At 53.8% G+C, this 15,164-nt stretch overlaps 1 protein-coding gene across 9 annotated transcripts in view; it reads left to right on the plus strand.

The window, feature by feature from the left end:
- Window positions 1-15,164, plus strand: part of RAP1GAP2 (RAP1 GTPase activating protein 2) — a 193,320-nt gene that overhangs the window by 92,128 nt on the left and 86,028 nt on the right. For all 9 annotated transcript variants that reach the window (XR_435893.2, XM_015566795.1, XM_006768111.2 and 6 more), the window contains one exon: window positions 7,264-7,348. Coding sequence is in view for 8 of the 9 variants with exons in the window: in XM_015566795.1 (XP_015422281.1) it covers window positions 7,264-7,348 (85 nt within the window). In the remaining variant the exon portion in view is untranslated. The remainder of the gene's footprint in view (window positions 1-7,263; window positions 7,349-15,164) is intronic.

A 15,164-nucleotide genomic window follows, 5' to 3' on the forward strand; every position in this document is an offset into this window, starting at 1 on the left:
TATCAGCTCTCAGACCTGATGCAGGAGGAGGCTTACTCGTGCCACCCGCGGGCCAGGGCTGGGTCGCCCTGCTGTGTCCTGTCTCCCCTTGGCGCCTGCCCTTTCTCCTACCCTTGGCCCAGTTCAGGGACTCAGGGTTTCCAGGGAAGGGCAATGTCGTCCTCCCCCGTCACACCCAGAGAGAAGCCAGCATGTCCTTCGGAGCTGCTGGAACGGAGTGTCGCCCAGGCCTCCCTTGGTCCCTCAGGCAGCCACAGCTTGATGCCCAGACCATGGCCTGGGGTGGTCAGTCACACCTGGCACACCTCCTTTGCAGCCCTGGCCTCTGCTGTCAGTCTACTCCTTACTGGGCACCTAGAGCCCTTGGGCCCCTGCCCCTTCCCTCCCCTCACACTGGCACGCAGGCTTCGTGTAGAAACCACGTATGTGACTACTCTCTTCCTGCATATCCTGCTGAGGTGGCCTGGATCTGTGCAGCTTGCCCGCCTCTCCAGCCTCAGTGTTCTTGTCTTTGTGACTGGGCTGTTGATGGTTTATAGTGTTTGTCCCCGGCTGCTGGCCTCTGTCCATGAGCTCTGGGGTTGGGTGTGCACGGTGGCGGGGAAAGGTTGCTGTTTTGCATCCCCTGGGGAGTTGTGAATTATCAAAGGTCTAGGCGGTGCTCCGAATCTCCAGGATCCACTTTGAATATGCACGGGGGTAGGCTGTGACTCCAGAGTCCATGGTGCCAGGTGCCGACAGGTGAGCAACACCTGCTCCTTCCCACGGGGGTCTCCCAGGGGCATCGGAGGCGCTCCCTCCACCTGCTGGAGCCTCATTCCCGAATCCCGTTACCCCTTTCCTCCCTCCACCCCTCTGCCAGCTCTGCTGGGCTCGCGTTCCTCTCCCCTTCCACATGGGCCCCCACACGGGGTGGACACTCACGTCTTCACTTCTGGGTCTCCGTTGGGGTTTGTGTATGTGCAGGACCTGGTGGCCCCCACACAATGGCTGTGCTCCCCTGTCCCTGCCTCCCAGGCTGTGTCCACAGTAGGTGGGCATCTGTGTTCCCCAGATTAGAAGCCGTCCCTGCCTCCCCTCCACCTTCTGGCTGGCATTGTGCCTTGGCCCCTCCGTCATGCCCACTCCTTCCAGCTCACTTGACAGCAGCCTTGGCAACAGTAACAGTGGCGACCAGGCCTGCGTTTCTGCTGAGGACCAGGCCCTGTGCTGAGCGGGTTACTGGTCAGGGGCTGGTATTTTACAGATGAGGAAGCTGAGGGGCAGAGAGGTGACGTGGCTGATCAGGGTCACAGGCGTGGTGCTGGAATTCTAACCCACGCCTGTTGGACCGTAAAGCCAGTGCTTTTGATCCATTGCACATACTGCCCACCAGTCTCCCTCGAGGCTTGGGCCTGGCCCTCTGCTCCAGCCTGCTGCCAGGGTGTCCTGCACACATGGATGGAACTTCTGGAATGTTTCCCACTCGTGGGGATGCCGCAGCACTGCTGGCTGGTAGAATGAGGGCTCTGTGATTGTGCCACTGGGCCCTGGGTCTCTAAAGGCAGCAAGGTGGATTCCTCTGGGCATGGGCCCTCAGCCCCCACCTAGCCCGGTCCACTCAGCCATCCCCCCTGGCCCAGCTTGCCCAGTGAGCACATAGTTCTCAATCATCACGAAAACTGTCTAAGACGCGTCACATGGAGGAGCTGAGCACACTTTTCTGAGTCCTGTGCAGGAAAGTTGGAAGTTCATACCAGTTGTGAGTTAGTGTGCCCATTCTGCAGAGGGGAAAGCTGAGGTCTTTACTAAGACTCTGAGAGTCCAGCTTGTCATCATCCTGGCCTCTGATTTCCTTTCTCTACCAATTGTGTCCGTTTCATATGATGATTTCTCTTGAAGCTCTTTATTCTTTTATATTATGTTAATGCTATTTTATTTCTTTTAAAAATTTTATTTATTGATGTTTAGACACACACACACAGACACACACACAGCCATCATTTTTTCTTTTCATTCTTTCCTTCTTTCCGTCCTTCCTTACTTCATTTTTATTGAGCTGCAGTTCACTTATAAGATGTTGCTTTCAACAGGGAGAGTAGTAAGGAAACGCTGCTCAGCATCTCAGGCATCGCCGTAAAGCGAGAACTTGCACACAGCCTGGCCCCATGGGCACCACAGGCAGCCGGAGAAGAAGTTAAACAGCAGGATGACAGCAGTGGAGTTCAGTCAGCCCCTTCTCTCTTCTTCCTTTAAAAAATGGATATACAGCCCTAACCTCAGCATCTCAGGCATCGCCGTAAAGCGAGAACTTGCACACAGCCTGGCCCCGTGGGCGCCACAGGCAGCCGGAGAAGTTAAACAGCAGGATGACAGCAGTGGAGCTCAGTCAGCCCCTTCTCTCTCCTTCCTTTAAAAAATGGATATACAGCCCTAACCGGTTTGGCTCAGTGGATAGAGCATTGGCCTGCGGACTCAAGGGTCCCAGGTTCGATTCCGGTCAAGGGCATGTACCTTGGTTGTGGGCACATACCCAGTAGGGGGTGTGCAGGAGACAGCTGATCGATGTTTCTCTCTCATCGATGTTTCTAACTCTCTATCCCTCCCCCTTCCTCTCTGTAAAAAATCAATAAAATATATTAAAAAAATTGATACACAACTTATATGTAATAAAATTTACCCCTTTAAGGTGGATAATTCAGCGGTTTTCGGTATATTCACAGCATTGCACAGCCATCACCACTGTGTAGTTCCAGGACATTTTATCACCTCACGCTCTACCGCCAGGCCCATGAGCGGTCACTGCCTAGTCCCTCCTCCCACAGCTCTGCAGCCACTGATACCTTCTGTCTCTGGGTTTGCCGGTTCCGGGCATTTCATGTAAATGGAATCACAATACGTGGGCCCCTGTGTCTGGCTCCTTTCACGTAAGCCTCCCATGTTTGAGGTGTGTCCGTGTTGTGGCATCTCTCACTGCTTCTCTCCTTTCCATGGCTGAGTAATATTCCCTCACGGGAAAGACCACAGTTTGTTTACCCACTGCTGGCTAATGGGCACGGGTTATTCTGCCTTTGGGCTGTTGTGAGTGATGTTTTCCATTCCTCTGGGTTTGGTTTTTCCAGAAGCTCTTTGCAGTGGCCAGCTGTCTCCATGTCTCTAGCCTGGCTGTTTGGAAAGCGAGAGAACACAGAGCCCAGCGTGGTGGCTGGCGGGAGGCAGTCGTGGGGGGAGATGCAGATGGCGACAAGGGGAGGGCGGGCTTAAACCTGGCCCACAGCGTCCGGTGGTAGGTGGGTATTTTCCCTGTTAGTTATTAACTGATGGTTATGATCCTGAAAGGAGATCCCCGGGGCTAGAATTGGTGCTTAGTTGAGATGCCAGAAATGTTTTCAAAGACATTTAAACAGTCCTGGACCCTTGATTCTCTCTCTCTACAAGGAGACCGGATCACCATTTTATGAGTCGTGATAACAATAAAGATGATGATTATAATAATGGTCTACATTTAGATAGGACTTTATTTTTCATTTCATAGTCATCACTTTTAATTCCTTAGAACATCATCACCCCCATCTGCAGATGAAGGAACAGGGACACAGAGAGGTGAGGTAACCAAGGTCACACAGTGGGGTAGCAAGAAGAGCCGGACTTGAACCCAGGAATCTCTTGATTCGTAGTGTAGGGCATTTTCATAGAAATGTGTGAGGGATGATGGCTGCAAGGATCTCAAATGGTCTGAGGCAGAGCCAACGGAGGCTGGAGGTGAGGACCCTGGATGCCTGGGTGCTGAAAGTGGGGTCCTCCCCCTGCCCCCCGGGTGCTGTCCAGTTCCCTACAAACAGCCCCATTTGGATGAATTGCCCTTTGGTTTTTCAGCTTCCCCTCCAGGCTCTTTGATCATTTCCTCCTGAGATTTGCATCTGGCCAAAGGGGGCTGGAACCTCATTTGGCTAAAGCCAGTGAGCACCTCTCCTGGCCTCCCTGAGCCCTCCCAGGACCGCCCAGGCTCTGGGGAAGGAACCCTGAGTACAGGAGCTCAGTGCCATGTGGTTCCAGGAGGGAGGCATGCTGAGTGGCAGTGCCCTAGACCCCCTTAGATGGGAGGAGGGCTCCTGTTCTGTCCATTCACTCCTGCTCTTACCACCCTGCTCTTAGCTGAGTGAATGCTCTTCCTCTCCTCCTCGGCCTTCTCTCTGCCCTCCTCCCCACTCCTCCACTCCCATCAGCAGCCCCTCCTCCTGTGCGTCCCTGTGGGGGTCCTGGACCCCAAGTCCTTAGAGCTGCGGGTGGGCATTTGGCTGTCTTGGTTGAAGGGGCAGTTTCCAATCTCACTGCTATGATACATGTCAAGATCACTGTGGGCTACTAGAAAGATGTTACAGAGAATAGTGAGGGTCCCACCTCTGCTAATAATTTACTCTCCACTTATAAAAATTAGATCAGATTTAAGGTCACCCCTTGATAGACCCGTGCCACTCTCACCTACTCATGTGTGACGTTTGCCTGAGAAAAGGCTGGAACTGCATTGAGCACTGTAGTTCTTATCTCAGTGCCAGCCAGTAGCACGGCGGGCTGGCTGTCCTTGGGAGGGTGGCTGGCACTCGAATGTCATTGGTTGTGAAGGCCGGGCAGGACAAGGTGGGGCCCAGCTGACCACAGCAGGGGTGTGAGGCTGAAGTAGGGATTTCATGCTCCTTGTTTTGGGTCCTCTGGTTACAAAGCCAAGGCTGGAGCCTGGGACTTGGGCAGTATTTTGTTGCCTAGGGCCGCCGTAACCAAGTAGCACAAATGGGGGCGGGGGGCTTGAAATAACAGACATTTATTGCCTTCATTGCCTTCGTTCTGGAGGCTAGAAGTCCAAAGTCAAGTGTCAGCAGGGCCAGGCTCCAAGCGTCGCTGGGGAAATCCTTCTGGTGGGAGACACCCTGAGCTCCCACTTGAGAGTCCTCACCGCTCCCTGGAGGTTATTCCAGCATCCGGGGCAAACAGGCTGGCGCAGGGGAGAGGGCTCAGTCCAGGGAGGGTTTGGTACGGGGGCCCTTTGTCTGGGATGCAGGGACTTGGAAAAGAATCGCATCTGCTCTGGCCTCATGGGAGTGGACATCTTGTGCCTTATGGAGGGAACCATGTACATGAGCATCCCTTGGCCACTGGTGTAAAAACCTGCCAGTATTTCCCTCCCCTAGAGTGTGTGTTTTTGGAGAGCCAGGGCAGCTATTGGTCAGGTTGGCCCACAAGCCATCTCCAGCGGAGCAGGCCAGAGGTCCTCTGCTAACCCCCGGCTGTCCTATAGTCTCTGGGGGGAGGGGGCGCTTGCCTCCCCTCCCCTCCCTGCATGCTTTTTCCTACCAGGCTCCCAGCCCCCAAGGGGAACTGCCTTCCTCTGTCCTCACCTCAGGGGACCTGAGAGTGGTGCTCCTCATCCTTGATCGTTCTTCCCCCCTTCCCTTTCCCCACCATGGCTCTCAGGGGGGCAGCCCATAGAGGAGGGACCGTGGCTGCTTGGGAGAGGGCAGAGTGGCAGGAGGGATGGGCCTGGGTGGACCACGACCCACAAGCAGGTGAGGGCCGGAGGAGCCAGGCTGGATCCCGTGGTGGAAGGGAAGGTTGGTGGTTCTGGCTGAGAGCTAGCTATAGTCTGGATCAGGAGGGAGGAGACCCCCACTCCAGCCATCAGAGAGGCCAACGTCCGAAAAGAAAGGAGGAGGAAAGCCGGGCCTCGTCGTTCAGTGGTTGAGCGTTGACCTATGAACCAGGAGGCCATGGCTCGATTCCCCGTCAGGGCATATGCCCGGGTTGTGGGCTCCATCCCCAGAAGGGTGCATGCAGGAGGCAGCCGCTCAATGATTCTCTGTCATCATTGATGTTTCGATCTCTCTCTCCCTCTCCCTTCCTCTCTGAAATCAATAAAAAATATATTTAAAAAAAAACACAAAGAAAGCGGGAGGAAGGCAGATGGAGGAGCAGAGGGCGAGTTGGCAGGTTGAGGTTAAGGGGTCACAGGGAGCCTCTCCCAGCCAGATGTGCACGCAGCCTCCTTATCGCGCTTCCTGGAGGACAGGCTGCGGGGCAGGCAGGCGTTGTGTCAGGGTGGACGGGGCCCGGGGCACGTGGTCTGGCTTCTCTTAGTCTGGGCCTGTCTGGCTGAGAGGAGCCGGGACAGGGTGGTGGCTGGGCCCAGGACAAGGGTGTGCTCTGGGCAGAGGGCTGGGCTCTGCAGGGGTGGGGTTCTCTCATGAAGGAGGTTGGGGTTGGAGCTCTGACCCCCTTTGGCAGTACGTGGGCTGGAAAGAAGTGCAGACATGTTCTCTCGAGTTGGCAGGGGGTGTTCCTTGGTCGTTTAAGGGGGACCAGGCGTTGGACTGACTCAGCAGCTTCAGGCTGGGGCTCTGGAGAAGGAAACAGTTGCAAAGTTGGGGCTTGGATGGTTCATCCTGATCTTTTTAGGCTCCTTGTACTGTTATCCTTGCCTTCCCTCCCGTCCCAGGACATAACTAGGGCACGTCCAGGACTCCAGAGTTCCTCGTCCGGGGCCTCCCCCGGGCTCTGCCCAGCTGGCTGTTGCGTAACCGCTGTCCCGAAGCCTTATCCTACTGCAAACATTCTGCCTGGTGATCAGACTGTGCACTAGCACTCCCTGGTCACTGGAAGGGCCAGATGGAAAGTGGGGGGTGTGCGAGAGCAGGGAACCTGTCGCAATCATGTTGTCATGGCTACACAACTCTGTTTAGCCGTCTCCCCATGGTCCTAGCCCACAGGGACTAAAATAAGTTTCACCTGCAGCTCACAAAGCAGGCAGCCCCTTCCTCCCAAGGTCAGCTGTCTGGCTAGTGTGTGTGTGTGTGTGTGTGTGTGTGTGTGTGTGGTGTGTTGAGGGACAGAGGGGCCACAGAGAGGATGAATAGAAAATGCTCACCCCTCTCCCCTTCTTCTCCCACCCAGTCCCAATCCTGTACCTCGTTAGCCCGGTGACTCTCAGACTTCAGCGTGCGTCAGAACCACGTTGAGAGATAGTTAAAATGCACATTCCTGGGCCCCGTCACCTGAGAGCCGGGGGTGCACTTGAGAATTTGCATTTCTCGCAAGTTCCTGCTGCTGGAGCAGAAACCACGCGTGGAGCAGCCCTGCTCTGGGTTTTACTCCATCCCAGCCGGGAAATGCACCCACTCTGGTTTGCTCAGTGTGTGCTGGACGGTGTGCCCAAGCCCAGCGCTTTGGAGGAGAGAGGGGACGGTGCGGGCAGGCCCTCACTCACCTCTTCTGTGTTCTGTGGCCTCCTCACAGGAAGCAGGAGCTGGCCAACAGCTCGGATGTGCCCCTGCCAGACCGGTCGCTGTCCCCTCCTCTCACGGCACCTCCCACCATGAAGGTAAGAGGCTCAGAGCTGGTAAGTGGGGAGGGGTGGGGAGGGGGTGCCGCTCAAGGCTCTGCTTTGTTTCGGCACCGGCCCAGCTGCGCCTGCCCAGTGAAGGCACGGGTGCCCAGCCTCCTCTGGAAGCCGCGTTCACCTGAGCTCAGCAGCGCGGGAGGGAAGTGTGACTGAGACTCAGGGGTGTTAGGGTGAGGAAATAGACTGGGCTGATGGGGTTGGCAGGATGCTTGGTAATTAGTGAGAGGCCTTGTGGAGCTGTGGGGTTCCGGAACAAGGGTCCCAGGCAAGAGGAAGCGGAGCAGGTTTAGCATGTAGCTGCAGGCTAGTGCCTTAGGGGCCACTGCCCAGAAGGGCTGCCAGGGCCTGGGGATGGGAAAGGAGGGTCCCATGGGCTGGGACCCTCCTGGTTCTTTTTAAGACGTTTTTAGATATGGTTTTTAAATTGATTTCAGAGAGGAAGGGAGATGAAGAGAGAGATAGAAACATCAATGATGAGAATCATTGATCGGCTGCCTCCTGCCCGCAACCTGTGACCTGTTGGTTCATGGGTCAATGCTCAACCATTAAGCCACACACTGGTCGGGCATCTCCTGGTTATTGAATGGAACTTGCATGCCGGTCTGCCTGCTTCCGACTGGCCTTCTTAGGCTGGCCCTGTCACCCCAGTGCCTGTAGGAGAGTTGACTTAAGGTTCTGGGTAATTCTTTTCCTGTTACCATTTTATTCACAGGTCTCTCTCCTGGGAAACCACATCCCAGGCCCCCATGCCCAGGCCCATCTCATTCCTGGAAAGGAGCTGAGGGGCCATCACCCTCCCCCCACTATGCCCCTCCCTCTTTACCCTAGTCCCCCTTGGTGGCATGGCCACACACACCTGATGTGGCCTTCAGGGAAGACTTTGGCTCAGGCACTATCCCTGCCCAGGCAGCAATGCACCTCCCTCCCTTGCATTTTGCCAGGTGAGGGCTGGCTTTGAAGAAGTCACCCGCCGCCTGAATCAGCTGAGGGGACATGTAGGCCAGCCTTGTCTCTGTCCTGGAGCTCTGCTGTGAGGTGACTCACAGGGAAACAGTTAGGGCCCTTCTCTTCCCTGTTCTGGAACTTGTAGTCTAGCTAGGGAGACAAGAGTTGAAAAAAGAATTTTAAGAACGAAGGATGGACAGTTTGGTGTGATGATAATTAGGGCTGTTCTCTGTTGTACCCCCTCTTCCCTGAAGTAATCGTCGAGGATTGAGAAAGGTATGTTGAGATGGTTTGGACATGTAGAGAGGATGAGTGAAAGGAGATAGATGAAACAAGTGTACAAGACGAGTGTGGATGGGAGAGTTGGAAGGGGTCGACCTCAGCGAACGTACCTCAATCAGATTGAGGACGTTTTTAGCAAAGGCCAGCTTAGGAGTACCCCAATTAAGTTAATAACAATGATGTTTAAGCTGAACCCTGAGAGTTGAGCAGGAGTCAACTGAGGGTGGAGGAGGGTGTCCTAGACACTCACTACTCGAAGAGAGGCCAGGAGACCACAAACACCTGCATTATTTGGGAGCTCCGTAGAAGTGCAGGATCTCAGGCCTCCCTCCAGACCACTGAATCAGAATCTGCATTTTAGCACCATCCCCATTCACATGTACTTTCCACTCCAGAAGCACTGCTGTGGCCCCAAATGCTCTGGGGCAGGAGAGCCATGGCTTCTCCAACCAGGAGACCAGCATGGCCAGAGCATCCACCATTAGGGACGGAGAGTCAGACCCTTGGAAGTTCTGCTGAAGATATTGGGCTTCATCCTGCGAAGGGCAATGAAATCACTGAAGGTTTTAGCCAGAGGTGTAGATGATGGGAAAAATGACTGTGGTTGTTGTGTGGAGAGTGCGTGGGAAGAGCAGAGTGGAAAGTGGGAGATGAGTCGGGAGGCTTCTGCAGGAGTCCAGTGAGGAGAGTATGGTGACTTGACTCTGAAGGCCCTTGAGGTTATTTGGAAACAGTCAGGTCTCAGATTTCCTACGAGGTAGACTGATGAGCTAGGAGGATCTGGGAGAGGTGGGATCAACTGGATAAATGGTTACAGCCCTTCTCTGAGATGGAGTGATCCGGAAGGGAGGGCGAGGCCTTGACTTCTAAGTGCTGAGTGGGACATGCTTGAGACACGAATGGGGATGCCAGTGAGCAGCTGGGTATTTGGGGGCCAGGTTTAGAAGGAGGGTCTGGACTGGAGGTAAAAATCTGGTCATTTTCATAGAGATGGGATTGAAGCTTGGGGTGTAGGGGTGGTGGGGCGGTGAACTCTCCAGGGAGAGGATGGAGTAAGAAGATTCCTGGGATAGCACCTGGAGGGACTCTGGTGTGGAGGAGGCTGGACACATGTTGGGAGGAGCATTCACAAAGGAGGGGCGGGTGGCGGCTGTGTCAGCTGCTCGGAGAGGCCAAGTACGATGCGCAGTGCACAGTGGCCTTTGGGCTTAGTGCCCAGGTTGCTGCTGCTGATGTAACTGAGAACAGTTGTGGGGAGGGAGGAGGGGTGGACACCAGACTGGGCGTGTGAGGAGTGAGTGGAGATGGTGCGGGACTCGGAGGTGTAGACAACGCTTGTGAGATGGGAGACTGGAGTGTGTGGAAATGCTGAAGGAGGGAGCAGGGTGTATGGAGATACAGGAGAGAGGGGCACTGATGGAGAACTTGGAGCACAGGGAAGAAATTATTAATATTGATTCATTAAAAAATTATTTATGAACATCCGCTGGGTGCCGGACCCTATTTTGCTCTGGCCAGCACAGGATCTGGCCAGCTGTCGGGGTGAGGCTGGCCTGTGTGAGACCCCAGGCAGCCTCAGAACAGAGCAGCCACCTGCAGGGAAATCTTAGTGACCCACTGTCAGAAGGCAGCCCTAACCCTGGGCGCTCTGTCCTTCTCCTCTTTGAACTCAGCTCAGGAATTTCCCAGCCTGTGACTTGACTATCCAAAGCCCCAACACCAAGGTCAAGGCTGGGAACGCAGAAAGATTCGATGGGCTGCCCTGGGGACTCACAATTGGTTAGGACCCTTCTGTGGTTGGCATTGGGAGTTCAGTGTGTGGTATACCTGGACTTAGGGGCCTCTCTGTGATTGTCATTTGGGCTTATTCTGTATCTAAGCCAGCCGTGGGCAAACTACGGCCCGCGGGCCGGATCTGGCCCGTTTGAAATGAATAAAACTAAAAAAAAAAAAAAAAAGACCGTATCCTTTTATGTAATGATGTTTACTTTGAATTTATATTAGTTCACACAAACACTCCATCCATGCTTTTGTTCCGGCCCTCCGGTCCAGTTTAAGAACCCACTGTGGCCCTCGAGTCAAAAAGTTTGCCCACCCCTGGTCTAAGCTGTAATTAGATGCCTGTCCAATATGTTTTTATTGATTTTAGAGAGAAAGAAAGGGAGAGCATGAGATAATAGATAGATAGAGAAACATTGATGTGTGAGAGAAGCATTGATTAGTTGCCTCCAACGCTTGCCCCGACCAGGGATCGAACCTGAAACCTAGGTATGTGCTCTGACCGGGAATTAAGCCCCAAACCTTTTGGTGTACAGGATGACACGCCAGCTGAGCCACACTGGCCAGGGCAGGACATTTTTCTCTTTGTGCAAAGCTAACTGATCCACCTGGGACTTAAAACCACCACCCTCATTTACCTCACCAGCCTGCTCACCAGCGAGGGAGTGTCCCTTGTGTGACTGCACTTGTCTGTTGCTGGTCGTGCGAAGCTTCTCTCCATTGAGTTCCTTGAGGCACCAACTGTCCTGCTCTGCGGCCCCCCAGTCCTGGCCGGAAGGCTGGATGGCGGCTGTTTGTGATGTATTGACCGTAGGGATGTCCAGGTCAGAGGAGCCTCCACTTGATCTTCGATTTCGCTGGTTTTGCTTGAATCTTATATCCCAGCTGAGCCTCTGTGTCCAAGTGACACTTCTCTAAGTTAAGCTCATAGACATGGGCTCTTCAAGATGGACCAGGAGCCCCACCCTTCCCCATCAGCCTCACGTGGGATCACATGCGCAGACCCGGGTTCCCACCAGCCCTGAGGGCAGATCAGGCCTCTGACCTCCCGGTTGTTATTCACGATGGAGTCTGAGACACCCGAGGTGGAGGCTGGAACCTCTCCAGGTCTCTGGCCCTGGGGGTCTGGGCCGTAGGGGAAGGTCTCACCTGGTTTCCTTGGCAGTGCAGGTGGGGCAGGGGTGGCAGGCATACCCCTTTGGTATTGATTAGCTTGGGAGCCGCAGAGTGTCAGGGATGGACGGTCCATTTCTTTTATAGATAAACTGGATAGAAAATGACTCACCTAAGGTCCCCCTGAGGATACTTGTGTTCCTACGGCAGCCAGCAGATTTAGTTAAACTCAAAGCCCCAAACTATCTTTGGTAAAGTGCTCTTTTCATCCCACCCCCACATGCAGGGACAGCCCTTCTTGTAGCTGCTTCTTCGGTTGGGGAGGGGCTGCTGGAGGAGCAGCTGGCCTCCTGCCTGAGAAGGCCCTCCCTCCCCCAGGCCACTGCCCCCCACTGCCATGCCTGCTGCAACTGGTCCCACTCCTCCTGCCCCACCTCTTCGCCGTTTGTGTTTTTCAAGGGGATTTTTTTTTCTCATGTGAAACTGAGAAAAAGCCACCAAAGAGATGCCAAGCAGATGGGCTGAACGAGGGCCCAGTTCCCAGCCAGAACTCACGCTGTGGCTGGCAGAGGGTGGGCTGGGAGAGGGGTTGGGGCTCTCTCCCTGGGGATACTGTGGATCGTTTCCAGGCCCACATTTTTAGTGATCTGGTTTTCATGCAAAAAATACCAGACCAACAGGCATTTAGGGAGGGCTGGCTTTGTGTGCCCAGCATTGCGCCGGGTCCCGGGGGTCACACCGAGGCCGCAGCCCTCACCCCTCAAAGAACCTGCTGTCTACCGGGGCCCTTAACTGAGCAGAAGAAACCATATGGCTCAGCATGTGACAAGCTCAAGTGTGTCATGCGGCTTCTCAGTGGGGCGGAGAGGGGCGAGGACAGCTTCACGGGGAGGCCGTGGGGGAGCGGGAAGCACAGGGGGTCGGGCTAACCCGCCTGGGACTGACCTCACACAGCAACCGTCCAGGGTTCACGAAGTGAAGGGAATGGGGCTGACCCTCCAGGTCACCTTCCAGCTCACAGTGCAGTGTGTTTTGTTGAGGGTGACAATGCTGGGACTTGATGTGACCTCGATCAGAACCATCACACTGGCCTCTGGAGCCCCACGAGGCCCGGGCTGGCCAGGTCAGGTGGGGGGTGACCCTTGCTCCGTCTTCTCCATCTCTCTGTGTGCAGGTCTGAGCGTGGCCCTGCTCAGACCTCCTCCATTTCTCTGTGCAAACCTGAGGGCGGCCCCTACTCAGACCTTCTCCCTCCCAGCAGAGGAGGAGGAGGCCTGGTGTTCCTTCCGTGGGGATGACCAGAAAGTCATGTTCCTGCTTTGCTTCCTTGGCACTTTGCTCTTCACTCACAAATACCTCCGACACCCTCAGAGGTGGGTCAGGCAGGTGGTAAGTCTCCAGGCGCTAGGGAGAATGCGGATATCAGAGGAGCCTCTTGTTCCCAGCTGTCTGGTCTCCTCCTGCCACCCTTCTAGGCTCACCAGTGCCCACCAGCCAGTCTCTCTCCTTGGGCCTGGCCAGGGTTTCCTTTCCAGCTTGTAGCGCAACCTCGGGCCCCTGGTGTTCCCCTCCGCTCTGGGAAGAGTTGAGTGAGGGGTGTCAGCCCCTCTCAGATCTACCAAGTCTGTGTGACAGGAGGAGGCATCTGTGGGACGGATGTTGGGAACCTCCTGGGCGGGGGCAGGAAAGGCTCAAGGACACCAGCAGGGAGGTTTGGTTTTTCCTTTCCCGGAGAAAGCCCTGGAAGGGGACAGGAGAGGGCAAATATCTGTTCCCCTCAGCACCACCGCTGCGGGAGGGTTAGCTGGCTCTCTTGTTGATGCTCTGCGGGCCCTGGGAGAGCCGTCTCCGGTCTCCACACAGACCCACGTCTGTCGCCCATCCAAAGGCCATTTCAGGAGCCACTTACAGGAGTGTTTTGATTTCATAGAGGCCGGCGGACAGCGGAGCCCAAGGGCAGTGCAGACGTGAGGAAGGGCTCACCTGGCCTGCACCTGCGGGGCTGCCCCTTGGCAGCATCAAGACCCCGGAGATCCCTGTGTGTGCACCACCTGCATGGCTCCACCCCTCATGTGTGCACAGCTGCACATGTGCATATTGTCCCTGATTTTGTTTGTGTGTTAAGGTCAACTAGCTTACACTTCTTGAAAATCTGGCTACACTTTAGCTGTAGCCAGATTTTAAAAAGTTGACATACATTGAAATGCATAAATCTTTTAAAAAAAAATATTTTATTGATTCTTTACAGAGAGGAAGGAAGGGAGAGGGTTAGAGAGTTAGAAACATTGATGAGAGAGAAACACTGATCAATTGCCTCCTGCACCCTCCTCCCCCCACTAGAGATGTGCCCGTAACCAAGGTGCATGTCCTTGACCGGGATCGAAACTGGGACCCTTCAGTCCACAGGCTTGACGCTCTATCCACTGAGCCAAACCAGCTAGGGCTGTATGCTTTTATTAAAGGGCACACCCATGCTACTCACACTCTGATTTAACTCAGATCTAGGACATATCTGCCACCCCAGAAAGTTCCTCATGTCTCTTCACAGCCAGTCCCTCCCACCCATTACCTCCCAAGCAACTAGTGTTCTGGTTTTTCCCCCTGTGAATTGGTTTTGCCTGTTCTGGAACTCAATGTCAAAGGAACCATGTAGCGTGTACTCCTTGTGTTCAGCTCAGCACCATTTCTGTGAGAGTCGCCCGTGCTGCTGAGCGTGTCAGCAGTGTGTTCCTTTGTCCGAACACACCACAGGCTGCTTATTCTCCTGTTGAGGGACACTCGGTTGTTTTCAGCCTTTGGCTATAATGCACAGCCAAAACTATGAACATTCTGGTATAGGTTTTATTGTTTTGTTTTGGGCATGTGTTTTCATTTCTCTTAGGTAAGTACCGAAAGTGAAATGGCTGGGTCAAACGCTGGGCGAATGTTTAACTATATGAAACCAAATGTTGTGTCAGATGGTGGTACTATTTTATATTCCTACTGCTCCACATCCTCGCCAACATTTGCCATTGTCAAGTTATTTAATTTTAGCCACTGGAGTGCGTGTGTAGGAGTATTTCACTGTGGTTTTAATTTGCATTTTGCTAATATTGTTAAACACTTCTTCGTATGCTTGTTGACCATTCTTAGAGTTCCTTTTGCCCCTCATCCTCCTTGGAAATTGGGTGTTTGTCTTCTTGTAGGCATTCTTTACCTATTCTGGATACAAGTTCATTTATTTTTTTTAACAGTGTCTTTGATGAGCAGAAGTTTTAATTTTGATGATGTCTAACTCGTGTTTTTATTTTATTTTATGGCTGTAGCTTTCTGTTTCCTAAGAAATCTTTGCTTAGTCCATATCACAAATATTATCATGTTTTCTTCTAGAAGCCTTATAAGTTTAGCTATAGGTCTAAGATCCATGTCAATTTAATTTAAGTGTGTACAGCCCAGTGTAGGGGTCTAGGTCTATTTAGTCCCAGGGGGACACCCAGTTGTTGAAAAGACGTTGAGTTGCTTTGGTATCTTAGTCAAAAACCCATTGGCTGTATGTATCCAAGTGCACCCATGCGTCTGTGTAGCTGTCTCTATAAGCCGTGGTGTTTCTCCAGATTAGGGATGGCAAATAGGTGACACTTGTGCTGTCACTCTCCCTTCTGCCCCTGATGTTAGTAATTGATCACGGCACTCTTTC

Source organism: Myotis davidii, unplaced genomic scaffold (assembly GCF_000327345.1).
Source record: "Myotis davidii unplaced genomic scaffold, ASM32734v1 scaffold363, whole genome shotgun sequence".
NCBI lineage: Eukaryota > Metazoa > Chordata > Mammalia > Chiroptera > Vespertilionidae > Myotis > Myotis davidii.